This window comes from Schistocerca gregaria, chromosome 6, assembly GCF_023897955.1.
Source record: "Schistocerca gregaria isolate iqSchGreg1 chromosome 6, iqSchGreg1.2, whole genome shotgun sequence".
In the NCBI taxonomy this organism is placed as follows: domain Eukaryota; kingdom Metazoa; phylum Arthropoda; class Insecta; order Orthoptera; family Acrididae; genus Schistocerca; species Schistocerca gregaria.
The window spans coordinates 71,278,192-71,294,034 of NC_064925.1; the positions used below are offsets into that span (position 1 = coordinate 71,278,192).

At 42.0% G+C, this 15,843-nt stretch overlaps 1 protein-coding gene across 2 annotated transcripts in view; it reads left to right on the forward strand.

The window, feature by feature from the left end:
- The window catches only part of LOC126279045 (poly [ADP-ribose] polymerase tankyrase), a 287,326-nt gene that overhangs the window by 94,446 nt on the left and 177,037 nt on the right, over positions 1-15,843 (forward strand). For both annotated transcript variants that reach the window (XM_049979452.1, XM_049979451.1), the window contains exon 7: positions 5,390-5,530. In XM_049979452.1, the coding sequence (XP_049835409.1) occupies positions 5,390-5,530 (141 nt within the window). The remainder of the gene's footprint in view (positions 1-5,389; positions 5,531-15,843) is intronic.

Below are 15,843 nucleotides of genomic sequence, written 5' to 3' on the forward strand. Positions count from 1 at the left end.
ACAGGGATTTGAACTCAGGATGTCCTGCTTACTAGGCAGGTTCGTTAACCACTGCGCCATCCAGAACACATCGTTATTGCAGATGTGCAGATTATTTCGGCGTGCATCACGGCCGACTCACATTCCCAATGAACGCCACCTGTCAGTCATTCCCTGTCCATTGACTCCATGTTTGCTACTCTGTGATTCCCACAGGAGGTTGGGTATATTTGTGCATCTGCACTGAAGAAGGTGGATCCATTGCCCAGCTAGGCGTATCAGTTATATGAGCATGTGCTGTCTGCTCTTTTGGACATGTCCGAAAGAACAGACACCACACAGAATCTGCAGCTGTGGAACATTAAATGTGAATTGGAGGGGATCACGGCTGCCAACTCCAGCAGAACATTAAGAGGAATCAGCAACAATGAGAGAAAATGTATAACATACTGGGATTCAAACCTGGGATCTCCTGCTTACCAGACAAGTTCATTACCTGCTTTGCCATCTGGGACATGTTTGAAAGAACAGACTGTGTGCATTCATATAATTGATACGGTCAGCCAGGCAATGGGTCCAACTTCAGTGCCAATGCAAAATACGTCCAGTCTCCTGTGGGAATGTCAGAGTAGCGAACATGGAGTCAATGGACAGGGACTGCAGATAGGTGGTGTTCAGTGGGAATGTGAATCGGCCGTGAGGCATGCCAGGATAGTCCGCGCACTTGCAGTGATGCTGTGTCCTGGATGATGCAGTGGTTAACCCACCTGCGTACTAAGTAGGAGATTCCGGCTTCGAATCCTGGTCTGGTACACATTTTCACTCGTTGCTTCTGATTCCGCATAATGTCCCTCTGCAGCTGGCAGAAGATCCCTTCAATTTTCATTTAATGTTCCTAAGCTGTAGATTCTGCATGGTGCCTTTCCTTTCAGACATGTCCAAAAGAACAGACACCATGCATTCATATAGTGAGAGACCTATTTCTGGACTAGGTGGGGATTCTGATAGCTGGAAGGATTCTTTGAGATGGCCCATGAATAGATTGGCATAGAACGGTGCCATGTGTGTTCGCATGGATTTTCTGCAGATAATGCCTTCAAAGGAGAAGTGATTGTGGGTGAGGATGTAGTTGGTCATGGCATCGAGGATGGGGGTTATAAGTGTGGAGTCAGAAAACGAGCGTTCAATAGCAGGCTGTGGTCATTGAGGAGGTTACTGTAGATGAAGGCTGTATTGATAGGAATGAGTAGGGCACCATGCTCCAAAGGGACGGAAACTGTAGAGAGTCAGTTGAGGAAGTGGTTAGTGTCTTTATATAGGAGTGTAGGTTATGGGGTGTAGGCTGAAAATGTTGATCCAGAAAGCAGAAATTCCATATGTGGGGGAGGTGGGGGGGCTGTAAGTAGCCACAAAGGAGTTTCTGGGCTGGTTGGGTTTGTATGCTTCAGAAAGCATGTGGAAGGTAGAAGTGCAGGGAGTGTTGGGGGTGAGAATGACAGGTAGACACAGGGCTCTGGGACGGGCCTAGGGATTTGAAGTTGGACTTAATATGCAGCCACATTTCTGGAAAAGGGCTTACTGTGGCATGGGTTACAAATGGACCTATCTGACAACTGGCTGAGTCTCTCTACCAGGTAATCCCTGCATTTCATAACCACACTTGTAGAACCTTTGTTGGCAGGTAGGATTTAGCTTGATCTGTTTTTAAGTGGTAGATTGCAATTATTTGTGCAGAGCTGTGGTTGGTGTCCATGCTGAGGGACTTGAGAAAATATGACAAGGCAAGGTTAGAGGTTAGGAAATTCTGGAAATTGAACATGGGTTGATTTTTGTGGGCAATGGGGATAGATCATATTTAGATGGAATAAATTGATTAAAGTCAGGTTCATACTGGGTTTTAGATAGAAAGTCTGAAATGTAGGTTTAGTGGCAAAAGTTTTTCCACTGTAGGGACTATGAGAAAGAGAGGAGCTTGTGGTCTTGTCCAGCATGATTTAATATGGGAATGGGGCAAAAAATAAGGCCTTTGGAAAGGACTGCTACTTCTGTGGAGCTGTGGCCTTTGACGACAGGGTGTGGGTCCGTTTAGTCTCTGGGTTCTATAGGTGGCAGGAGGGATTCTGAGGATGTGCAAATGCAATGTGTCTGTAAGATAGGGTTTGGCGACTATGAGAGGATGCAGAGGTGGTTTGATGGGAGGCTCTTGTAGTGGTGGTGGTTAATGTTAGTCCAAGATAGGAATGTGAGGTGAATAGCTTGGACAATTTTCTGAGGTGATGTGCATGCTGCCCCAGTCCCTGGAGGGCAAGGGTTCTATCTGAGAGATGGAATGCAGGAATTTAGGATTGCAGAGCAGGAGGGCTGTGTGGGTGGAGCAGTAGTTGTTCAGTTAGGGTGATATACTCATGGAATTTAAACAGATGGATTGCTATGTGGCAAGGCGGGGTGCAGACAGAGATGGGTAATTTAAGAGTCAGGTCATTTTGGGAGATTCCGTGAGCTAGGCAACAACGCTGGAATAGTATGAACAACTGGGTTCTGGCTAGGGATAATATTAATTTTTCTGTATTTGGTGGAGATGAAAGGAGCAAGAACCCATAGTGGAGGATAAAGAATACACTGCTTGAGATAAGTTTGGAATACTATCATAAAATTTAGTCTATGATACTAGAGGTCTCATTGACCTTTGCATTTCATGCATTATCCAGTTAGTCCAAATACTGAACAGTGTTTACTACTGGCATGCTTTGTGGCCTTTCCCTCTCATGTAAACGTACCGCTACCGCAGTGGCTCAGCATGAGCAGACCAGCATCAGCAACAGCTTCTTTCAGTTCATATTCAGTGCTGCAGTAACATGCCACATAGACACATACAACACTTTGATAGAGGCCAATAGTGGTTTTACTTTCAATACGTCATACAGAGAGAGACGGGAAACGTGAATGATAGAGCTAGCAGAGGTCATCCTTGTGTGACAGCACCAATGCAGGATCATTTCCTCCAACTGTCAGCTCGCAGGTGCCCAACATCAACTGCCAGATACATTGGAAATGACTTTTCCTGGGCAACAGGGATTCGTATCTCAGACCAATCACTGCATAGAAGATTGCATCATTGTGGTCTTCATTCAAGATGGCCATTTAGAAGTTTTACACTGAACCAAAGGAACTGACGCAATCGAAGAACCTGGGCTCTTGCACATCAACATTGGACCATTGCAGAATGGAGTAATGTTGTGTTTGCCGCCAAGACCAGGGTTGCTTTGTGACCGGGCACCAGAGGTGTCAAGGTTTATAGAAGCACTAGATGGCACCAGGAATTGTGGTATGTTCAAGAAGTCCATCTTTTTGCAAATGAAAGTGCAATGTTCTGGGCAGTAATTCCCATCTACGGCAATTTGGCATGCCCCTGTTACCTTCAAGAGGTCCTATAGGTGATTGTAAGGCCCTGCAGATGTGAAGTCAGTGACAACTTCATGCTAGTTGATGACAAAGCCAGATTGCACCGTACTCTAGCAGTCTCTTGGTATGTTCAAAGATGCAACAAACATTGAATGCATTGGCCATCACAGTTCCCAGACATGAATGCACTTGAGGATGTGTGGGACCTGTTAAAGGTGACCACCTGACAATCTTCAGGACCTCACTGAAGCTGCCATTGAGGAGTGGCACCCCATACTCAAAAGATAAACTTGATGCTCTCATCCCAAGCATGCCTCACAGAGTGGAAGAACCTCGTCCGTTCGTGGGGAGGACAGACTCACTGCTAAAGACTAATAATCGTAGTCATGAGCTAAACATTTTCACTGTTTTTGTTTTCAGGATTTACACTTAGGAGAGATCCTGCTTTGTTTTGTAATGATTTTTTGTAACTAACCAAAATTGTGCTTGTTTTCAGGAGGAGGAATTATATTTATTTTGATAATACTGATGTACTATAAGAAATTGTAGTCCACTCTGATATTCCAAACTTCTGTTGATTTTGTGTGTGTGTGTGTGTGTGTGTGTGTGTGTGTGTGTGTGTGTGTGTGAGAGAGAGAGAGAGAGAGAGAGAGAGAGAGAGAGAGAGAGAGGTAGGTGAAAGGAAGGGGGGATACCACAATTACCCGAAGATAAAGAAGAATATGAAGTATAGTGAAAAAAAAGGTTGAGAACTGAGTAAGTGCAGGAAAAAACGAAATAAAATGAACATGAAAACAGGGTTATATCAAAGTGAAAAAACCAATAAGAAGATGATAATAAAGTGGAATTTGATAATAAAGTGGAATTTTGGTTAGTGTGTGGGTGCCTGTCTTCATGTATGTTGCTTTTGTTTATAGAAATAACCGAACTCTAGAAAACTGTAACAAAACACAGTGAAACCTGCTGTGGTACAACACTTTTTTCAGGGACTGGCAGTTGACCCTCAATGTAAATAAATGTGCCGTATTGTGCATAAGTAGGTTGAAATGCTCATTTTTTTACTTTATAATTTCCAGTCAGTCACTGGAAATTGCAAAACCCATAAAATATCTGGTAATACACATCTAGTGAGACCTAAAGTGGAAAAATCCACGAACTGTTTGTAGAAGCAGCAGATGCTGGGGTGAGAATTGTTGAAATAATTCTCAGGGTATTGTATTCACTCTTTCAAGAGGCAGCTTACAAAACCTTCATTCAACTGAATATTGCTCGTCTTTGGATCTATACCAGGTAAGATTGATTGAAAAGGTATAGAAACTCCAAAGAATAGCAACAGTTTTGTCATGATTTGCTTCATAAAAGTGAGTGCACCAAAAAGATGCTCTTCAAATTGTAATGGAATACACTCCAAGAGGGCATTATGCATCATTGAGAGGTTTACTGCTAAAATTCCATGAGTCTTCATTCCAAGAAGAGGCAGGCTGCACATTACTGCCTTCCACATAAATCTTGCCAATAGATCATGAACGGAAATTGGAGAAATTTGAGCTCTTGTGAAATATAGGTGTGGATGGATCTGGACAGAGGTGGAAGATGTATTTATGACTGTATTGGAAATACAATGCAGGTTAACCAGGCATATAGCCAAGCATATAGTTGATAGAAGGACAAGATTTTTGTTTATTGAAGTCCAAGAGATAAGAAAGACTAATGAATGTAGGCAGATGTTACAAAACTCATAGAAGCAATAAGGTTGCTTATAGCTGAAGACTGTAATATATCTGGAACATCAAGAAAAAATTTGCCTTAGATTGGGTAATAACAAATATGAAAGCCGTTGTTATAATTTTACAAATTATATTCATAAGGGTTTGTATTAATCTGAACGTTTCTGTGTATATTTTTTCCTATAATATTCCTCATTCTATATGTCACGTATGTTGTTTACAGTGCATGTGATTTTGAAATGTCAGTCCTGTGCATAAATATATGTTACTGTTCTTTTCAGCTCTTCACCGATGCGCACGTGATGATAATCTTCAAGCTTGCCGCATTTTATTGTCGTATAATGTTGATCCAAACATTGTTTCCTTACAAGGATATACTGCTACACAGGTTGCTACGGAGAATGTTCTTAAAATTTTACAAGGTATGTTTTTTGGAATATAAATAATTTTTATGTTGCGAAGGTTTTTAATAGGTGTGGATAATTTCTCATCATAAAATTGTAGTATTTATTTTTCTGTTGTATTTTTAGTAAGGAGTAAGAGAGGAGCAAGAATGGTAACTTCTTAAGTTACAACAGAGGAATTCCACACAGGATTTGGTTACTATTTTTTATCGCTTCTAGAATTGCAGAATTTCATTTGTTGTAGGCCATTTGCATTGTTTGCCAGGCTATGTGTTTCAGTGAAAGAGTTAAAAACTTTTAAACTGTCTGTTGAAAAACTAATGTTATAGTGTAGATCAGGAGCAGCTGAGAAGCAACTAGTTGTGCAGATTTTTGTTACTCAGGTTGCCACATAATTGTGACTCGTTGGGTTTCATAATAAAAATAAATCTTTCACATACATATATTGATTGAAACGTTGATATCATGTCTGCAGCCTCATTATGGAGACATGGAAACTTTTCCAGAAAAAAACTTCGTAGTACTCCTGGATGGTTATAACGTAAAAGAATTTGTAATTAAAATAGGAATTATGTTCCAGATCAATTACTTCCATCTGTACATGCACAGGGGCACTTTGGATTGAAATGGTAAAATATGTCTCAAAAATAACTCAGACACTGATTTGAGATTGTCAGTGTTCCAAAAACATTTAGAAAACTATTCCTCTAATTCACTCCTTTCAGTGCTACAGTGATGTCTTCAAAATTCACATTTTCTTTAACAAAAGAGACCTTAGGGAAATGGACAGTGTTCTTTGTCAGATGTTCTCCCCTCCACAATGCAGCTTTTTTTTTTTAATGTGTATTAACTTTCCCCTTCAAATCAGAAATAAGTTACTTCTCTCCATGCAACATGTTACTGTGGGTGTTCATATGTGCAGCAAAGTTCACGAAAAATGTGAGGTGTGGAAGCCAGTCCGAATCTTTTAGTTTGCCTTAGTGCTTTTCTTTTCCTTCAGAAATTCTCGAATAATGAATCTTAAATAGAAAAATTGTTCTAGGCATGCCCGTTGACTTAAGCAATGTTCTTAACAGATATACATAACATCTCCGTACTGCCGACCAGAGTGGCCGTGCGGTTCTAGGTGCTCCAGTCTGGAGCCGAGCGACCACCATGGTCGCAGGTTCGAATATTGCCTCGGGCATGGAGGTGTGTGATGTCCTTAGGTTAGTTAGGTTTAATTAGTTCTAAGTTCTAGGTAACTGATGACCTCAGAAGTTAAGTCGCATAGTGCTCAGAGACATTTGAACCATCTCCATACTCTTTGTTCAGTTCTATCAAAAATTTTTGAAACTCATGCTGCAGAAAGTTTCCTATTTGTACCACCCGTTTCAACATCTGTCCTATGCTTGCAAACTTTGGACAAACTGCATCTTGATTTACGAATTGATGACGACTCCCATACAGATCATCTTGTGATCATTGTAATTGTTCTCTCTTTCACTGTCAGCCAAATCTTTTTGTGTGTTATAATACTATTCCAAAGTAAATTTGCATTGGCCATCAATTATGCGATTGCATAATACACATTAAGAATTCTCTACTGTCCCTTCAAGAAAGAACTGTAACTTTTATTCATATTTCAAGACTTGAGGTGATAGATTACTACATAGCCTCTTTTGAGGAATGGTACCTTATACTACGTGCAAATAGGAAGGAGGTAACAGCACTGACACTATGATTCCTTTGAACTGAAAACCAATGTTGTTCATGTAGAATATTGAAATGTATTCGGCAAACTCTTAGGCCCTCCGTAAATTATGAATTGGATCTACCTTAATTGAGATGGAAAATCCTACCCAGTTCTGACCATTACTCAAAAAAAAACTCGGCGATGTACCTGTCACATCACTTCCTGTAAGAACTATAAGAAACTCAATATTTTACAGGGATTACTTTTTCATTGTGACCTAATGTTACCGACAGATGAAGAACAACATGAACATTTGGAAAGGTGAGGAATTGTCTTCCTACATCACATACGTTGAGGACAGCAACACTACAAGATAGATACCGACACATTCATTTGCACTGTTGAGGAGAGATTCTTGTGTTTCCACTGCAGTGGAAGCCGTATTTCATGCTCGTGATGTAGGTACATATATGCCAGCACTTTAGGCATATGTCTTCCTGGTGGTGGAGACTTCACAACCCATGCCAGATTGCATTTATGAGGTTGTGGGAAATGTCTGTGATGTGATCATCCATGCCAATGGTAGTGCTATTCCCATTTCTTCAGGTCCTGGCCAGTGCTGTGGTGGACCAAAGGCATTGCAAAAGCTATTCAGGGTCATCGAAGGGCCCTGCAACATCTCAAGTATTATCCTTCAAAGACCACACTCATAACTTTCAAACAGCTTCACTCTACTATCTAATTAAATACAGTAAGAAGGAATGCTGGGATTGCTAAATCTCATCTTTAGTATCATACACCTCTTTATCCCAGATGTTGGCCAAGCTCTGTAGTCTGAGCCACCAGAGATCAACTACTACTCCAGATCTTTTCCCTCATGGTGGTATTTGAAATGATGCATCAATCTTTGCTGAACACATTGCATCCCAGCTTGTGATAGTCAGCATCCTCTTCTTGCCTGGCTACATTTCGGATACAGAAAAGGCTATTTGAAGAAATCAACCTATCTATCCTTCATCATGTGTCACACCAAATTATATAATGAACCTTTCACTGATAGAGAGCTGCTTCAGGCTCTTGACTCATCACACGATACAGCCCCAGGCACTGATTAGATTCATAATCAGATAATACAACACCTGATGTACTCAGAGACTCAATCTGGTCAGGTCTTCAACCATATTTGCTTAGAAAGTGTTTTTCCTTCATTATGACAAAATAGTACCATTGTCCCAGTCCCTAAAATTGGCAAAGATCTAATATCTGTCAATAACTATTGTCCCATTAGCCTTGTGAGTGTGCGTTGCAATCTGCTTGATAGAATGGTAGGTCAGTGCTTATGTTGGGTTCTCAAATCTTGAAGCTTTTTGACCCCTTGTCAGTGTGGTTTCTGGGAGGGTCAGTCCGCTTTTTCTAAACACCAACATCACATTGCCCTCCCTCCCCCTCCGCCTACAGGAGGCACAGCTTGACACCATCACATTTTACTTACCCTCCTTCAGTGGGGCTTTAAAGGCTCCTCACCACTTTTTATTTGTTAATCTTTATCCCCACAGTTGTTTCAGGTTAGAATTGGTGCATCACTCAGTTCTCCACAGGTTCAAGAGAATGGAGGACAGCGTCCCACAGGGCTCCATACTGACTGTTACTCTCTTCTGCATCGCCACCAGTGAGCTGGTGAACTCTGTTTGACAAATGATCAGTCGCACACTGTATAGCAGTGACTTTCACTTTGGTATAGCTTCCCATCTTTAGCCTCGACTGAATTTCAGCTACAGTGTGTCATGTAGAGGGCCTCTAGTTGGACCATTACAAATCGCTTCTAGTTCTCTTCCTTGAATATGCAAGTTGTGCATTTCTGTTGTCGTACCACAATCAGTCCTGATCCAGAACCATGCATGGGTACCCAGCACTTAACTTCGTTTCACAGACCCCATTTTCATGACACTTCAGTGATAAAAACCTGACATATTGACGAACTGAAGACTAACTGCATGTGAAAGTTTAACCCTTTCTCTGCTACAGATGTGCTATCTGCATTCCAAGTAGCTTTGTTGTCGCTATACGGCTCGCCAAATGGTACTACCTATATTGAAAGATGATGTTCGGCCTCTGTGAAACAGTTACCATTCGATTTTAAGAAAACTATTGGCTGAAAAAAAAATGGATTTTTGCATATCTTACAGTCTATGACATCTTTGTTTAATAAAGGATGGAATTTCTCTTTATTATTCATCATAGTTAATGTGCTGCATCAAATTAAGTAAAACATTGCACGATATTTTGAAGAGTTTGCAGAGGTAAAAACACACTGTGTAAACTTTGCATATGGTTGAATTTAGCTCATATGCTGTTGTGCATGAAATGTAAATGAGATTTCAAAATTTTATTAAAAATTGAAAATGAAACAATATTTAATTTCGTTCTTGAGTTGATGATTTTTATATATGACCAACATTTGCACATGGTGTACACAGTTCTGTCCATGCAGAGTTGGCAGCTTCCATGAAATACTAGTGGTCCATTTTTAAAAAAACTATTTGCTGCATCAAATTAAGTACAACATTGCACAAAATTTTAGGTAGTTTGCAGAGGTAAAAATGCATTGCGTAAACTTCCAATATGCTTGATTTTAGGTCATACATTACTGTGTACGAAATGTAGGTAACATATTGAAATTTCGTTTAAAACTGAGAGCAGAATGATACTTCATTCTTGATTTTTTATAACAGCTGGATGGCTATGCACGACACGCCCTTTTGCGTACGTGCACATTGGGAATCGTGTAGTCATAACAATTGTCGTATTTCATAAACTATTCAAGATATCGAAATTTTTTATTTATTTATGTATTTATGTATTTATTTATTTATTTATTTATTTATTGCAAATAATAGCATGAAAAGAGGCACATATGTTTCATGATAAATAATCGGAACTTTGTTATTCACCAAGATACGGAAGTAACTTGTCACTTGCAGTGAGAGGCGGACAGGACGTGGTGTATAAACACTTTGACAGCATTTAAGTAAAAACTCAGGGACCTCATTTCAACATTTCCTCAACACCTAGGGAGCACCGGAGTATCCACAGCAGTCAAAGGATTAACACTCTTTTTCCTTGCACATAAGTCTTGGTATGCAGCTCACACTATTCCATTCCATGTGTATTGGGCTCTGGTCTGGGTCTGACTGGACTACAATTGCCACATTGATGGTGTCATGGCACCTTCAGCTTTGAACTGAATAAACTCAGTCCATCATTATGGAGTAAGACTGGCTGCTGGCACCTTTCGGAATAGTCTGATAGGCAGTCTTTTTGCTGAAACTGGGAAGCCTGGATTTACCTCCTCAGGTATGACACTATTAACTCTTGCTTGCTTATGCAATCACATACCTATAATTTCTTTTAATCATCTAACTTACAAAATTATTTCTGCTTGCAAAGGGCATCAATCCCCTGGCACCCACACTCCAGTGGTAATACCAGTTGGAATGTGTCTTGAGGCCCTCTGGCAGGTCCTCCACCTAACTCACTTAGAACGTGCTCTCTGTTTTTTCTCCCACATGCCCTGCATATCATGTGGGTATCCCACAAAATAAACTGGCCATCTGTTTGGCTAGAGAAGCAATTACTTGTCCCAGATTTGCTTGATAGTCTTGCTGGTGCAGATAAGACCTCTCCTCTCTAGGAAATGGAACATCATCTAGCAGGCTATTGCACCTTCGAATAAACTCTGCCGTATCGAGAAGACTTCTGCTGCATGATGCTCTTCCTTCAATTTTGCCTGGAAGAAATCCACCTCCTATGATGACTCCACATTAGTCATACCAGATTAACCTATAATTTAATTGTATGTAACACGCTACATCCAGGTTTTCGTTGTGCAGCATTATGGGACATCTCCTAGCTCTCCTTGCTAAGCATCTCCAATTTGGGATTCTTGAGTTTCTCCTGGCATATTTAATAATCAAAATATCCACGGGTGTACTGCCGGTCTACAGTGTCCAACGGGCACAATATTTCGGCGATCATAAATGTCGCCATCATCAGGTGAACTGACGGACTGAGCTTCTGTGAACGTGCCGGCACGGAGATCCGTAAGCTATCGCTGCTCAGAGGGAACTGGGTTCGGTCGCGGCGGCGGCCATTTTAAATACCCTCCGCTCGTGGCGCGCTCCTTTCGCTGTCCGCACCCCGCGCCACAGTCGCCCGGTAGAACAGACTGCGATGGCATCTGAGATGACATCCGTGTGATGGTTCTGTCCGCCGTGGTCATCACAACTATACGTTTGCTCGATTTACTCTTGATTAACCCAATCGCTGGTTCCCAAGCCTTGCTAAGATTATAGCCAGTCATGGTTAATGAGGTCATCATTGGTGCGAATTTCGATGGCCTCTCTTACAACGTTGCCCCAGTATCTCGACGTCTGTACCAGAATCCTCGTGTGTTCATACTCCATAGCGTGATTTTCCGACAAACAATGTATAGAGACCGCTGACTTGCTCGGATACATCAGTCGAGTGTGCCTCTGGTGTTCAAGGCATCGATCCTCGACGGTACGCTTCGTCTGACCAATATACAACTTGCCACATTGACACAGAATCTGGTACACGCCGGCCTCCTTCAAACTGAGGTCATCTTTGGCGCTCTCCACCAGTACATGTGTTTTATTTGGAGGACAAAACACAGTCCCCCCCAAAATGCGGGCGGTTTTCCCCGAGAGTGCGCCTGTATATGGAATAAACACAGTGCCTACCTCCTCCCTCGTGATTTCATCCATCTCCACAGATTGTGCTGTAGTGGTTGGGCGGAGAGCACATTGAATCTGCCACTCTGAGTACTCATTTTTTTGAAATACAGTTCTCAGGTGTTCCAATTCCTGGGATAGATTCTCTCCGTCAGACACGGTGTGTGCACTAGCAATGCGTGGGAACCAGTGATTGTGTTAATCAAGGGTAAATCGAGCAAACGTATAGTTGTGACGACCACGGCGGACAGAGCCATCACACTGACATCATCTCAGACGCCGTCGGAATCTGTTCTACTGCGCGATCATGGCACGGGGCACGGACAGCGGAGGGAGCACGCCACAGGCAGAGGGTATTTAAATCGGCAGCTGCCGCGACCGAACCCAGTTCCTCTGAGCAGCCATAGCGTACGGATCTCCGTGCCGGCACGTTCACAGGAGCTCAGTTCGTCAGTTCGCCTGATGATGGCAACATGTATAATCGCCGAAATATTGTGCCCGTTGGATACTGTAGACCGGCAGGACACCCGTGGATATTTTGATTATTTCCAATATTGGCGGATGACTCATGGACAGCTGGATAGGTTTTCCATTTCCTCTGAGAAATTGGTTTATATTTTCAGGTACAGCACTCTATACCACTTCCATGACAGGGACCGGGTGGTTAGTGTCTACCGCAGCATGCTGGGTTTAAGGCATCCTCGACTGTACCTCCTTTGCCAACTACCTTGGTCCCTACCTACCCCCCGTGCATTAGGTGGTAACATGTTGGAGAACAGAGTGAGACAGGGTTGTAGCCTATGCCTGATGTTATTCAATCTGTGTATTGAGTATGCAGTAAAGGAAACTGAAGAAAAATTTGGAGCATTAATTAAAGTTCAGGGAGGAGACATTGTGATCCTGTCAGAGACAGCAAAGGACTTGGAAGAGCAGATGAACGGAATGGACAGTGTCTTGAAAGGAGGATATAAGATGAACATCAACAAAAGCAAAACGAGGATAATGGAATGTAGTCAAATTAAATCGGGTGATGCTGAGGGAATTAGATTGGGAAATGAGCCACTTAAAGTAGTAAAGGAGTTTTGCTATTTGGGGAGCAAAATAACTGATGATGGTCGAAGTAGAGACGATATAAAATGTAGACTGGCAATGGCAAGGAAAGTGTTTCTGAAGAAGAGAAATTTCTTAACATTGAGTACAGATTTAAGTGTCAGGAAGTCGTATCTGAAAGTATTCGTATACAGTGTAGCCATGTATGGAAGTGAAACATGGGCGATAAATAGTTTGGACAAGAAGAGAATAGAAGCTTTAGAAATGTGGTGCTACAGAAGAATGCTGAAGATTAGATGGGTAGATTACATAACTAATGAGGAGGTATTGAATAGAATTGGGGAGAAGGGGAGTTGGTGGCACAACTTGACAAGAAGAAGGGACTGGTTGGTAGGACATGTTCTGAGGCATCAAGGGATCACAAATTTAGCATTTGAGGGCAGTGTGGAGGGTAAAAATCGTAGAGGGAGACCAAGAGATGACTACACTAAGCAGATTCAGAAGGATATAGGTTGCAGTAAGTACTGGGAGATGAAGAAGCTAGCACAGGATCCTTACCAGGTGGGATTGACGGAGGACATCGAGAGGGTGCAAAGAAGGGCAGCTCGTTTTGTATTATCGCGTTATAGGGGAGAGAGTGTGGCAGATATGATACACGAGTTGGGATGGAAGTCATTACAGCATAGACGTTTTTCGTCGCGGCGAGACCTTTTTACGAAATTTCAGTCACCAACTTTCTCTTCCGAATGCGAAAATATTTTGTTGAGCCCAACCTACATAGGTAGGAATGATCATCAAAATAAAATAAGAGAAATCAGAGCTCGAACAGAAAGGTTTAGGTGTTCGTTTTTGCCGCTCGCTGTTCAGGAGTGGAATAGTAGAGAGATAGTATGATTGTGGTTCGATGAACCCTCTGCCAAGCACTTAAATGTGAATTGCAGAGTAGTCATGTAGATGTTGATGTAGACAGGATAGAGTAGCATGGAGAGCTGCATCAAACCAGTCTCAGGACTGAAGACCACACCAGATATATGCTAACAGGTCATGCAATTCCTGCATATTATGGGACTTTGGTTTGCGGTTATCCATCTGGCGCCATGTATGGTTCTAAGGGGTACAGATCAGGGCCCTTCGCTGACCGAGACATCAATGTACGGTAACTATCGTGCTCTTCAAAACCTCTGTAGCATGAATCTGGCACTGTGACATTGGCAGTTATCCTGCTGGATGATACCATTGCCATAGGAGAAGACTTCAGGTATTGGTCAGCAACAATGTTTTGGAAGTTCACTGCTGTCATGGTGCCTTTGATTACTACCCCAGGTCCCATGGAAACCCATCTCAATCAGTGGCGCGGTGCACGTTTTGAGCAATCATTCGCCTAGATGACGGAGTCTAAGGGTAAATCAATCAACCTAGAGTAGCAAGAGATGCGATTCTTTCAACCAGGTGATGTGTTTATATTCATCCACAGCCAAAGCTCAGTAATGCTGTGCCCACTCCACTTGTAATTGAAAGTGTCGTTGGGTCAACACAGGAACATATAGGGGTCATTTGCCCCATGTTCAACAATGGCCTTTCAGTGTGCTTCAAAACACTTGTTCCTGCACCAGCATTGTACTCTGTCATCATATCTGCCACAGACTGCTGCCTGCCTTGGATTACATAGCAGATGATCCTCCAACATCTACATTCTGTGATGAGATGTGGATGTCCAATACCATACAGTTTACTCTATATCTATAATCTGCAAACTACCATGAGATGCACGCCAGAGGGTGCGTCTCATTGTATCAGTTATTAGGGTTTCTTCCTGTTCCATTCATGTACAGCGCACGGGAAGAATGATTGTTGGAATGTCTCTATGCGTGCAGTAATTATTCTAATCTTATCCTCATGATCCCTGTGAGTGTGGTATGTAGGGAGTTGTAGTATATTCCCAGAGTAACATTTAGAGCCAGCTCTTTGAAATTTTGTTAACTGACTTTCTCGGGATAGTTTACATCTATCTTAGAGTCTGCCATTTCTGTTCCTTCAGTATCTCTGTGACTTTAATTCCCTGCATTAAACGAACCTGTGACCATTTGTGCTGCTCTTCTCTGTACACATTCAGTATCTGTGTGGTAAGGGTCCCACAGGCTTGAACAATATTGTAGGATGGGACACGTAAGTGATTAGTAAGCAATCTCTCTATTAAACTGATTGCACTTTTCCAGTATTTTACCATTAACCTGAAATCCACCACCTGCTTTACCCGCAACTGAACCTGTGTGATCATTCCATTTCATATCCCTACAAAGCGTTACATCCACATTTTTGTATGAGTCGACTGATTCCAACAGTGACTCATTGATATGGTAATAGGATACTACATATTTTGGTTTTGTGAATTGCACAGTTTTACATTTCTGAACGTTTAAAACAAGTTGCCAATCTCTGCACCACTTTGAAATCTTATCAAGATCTGACTGAATACGTATACAGCTTCTTTAGAAGGTACTTCATTACAGAGAACTGCATCATCTGCAAAAAGCCTGATTTTACTACAAATATTACCTACAAGGGCATTAATATACAACTTGAACAGCAAGGATCCCAACACACTTCCCTGGGGCACACCTGAGACTTGGAGGTGCGCTGATGACAGAAAGTATGAGTCACATTTCAGTGGTGTCGGTGGAGTCTATCAGCAGGATGGGTTTCACTAGACATGGCCTGCACCTCAACAGGTATGGAAAGGGGAGGGTGGCAAAGCTTATAGGTGACAGCATAGGTGGTGGTGATGGGATCACTCATGGTAAAATTCCGGTAGTTGTGGGTGTTAGAGCTGTACCCTTTTTTTAGATTGAAGTCAG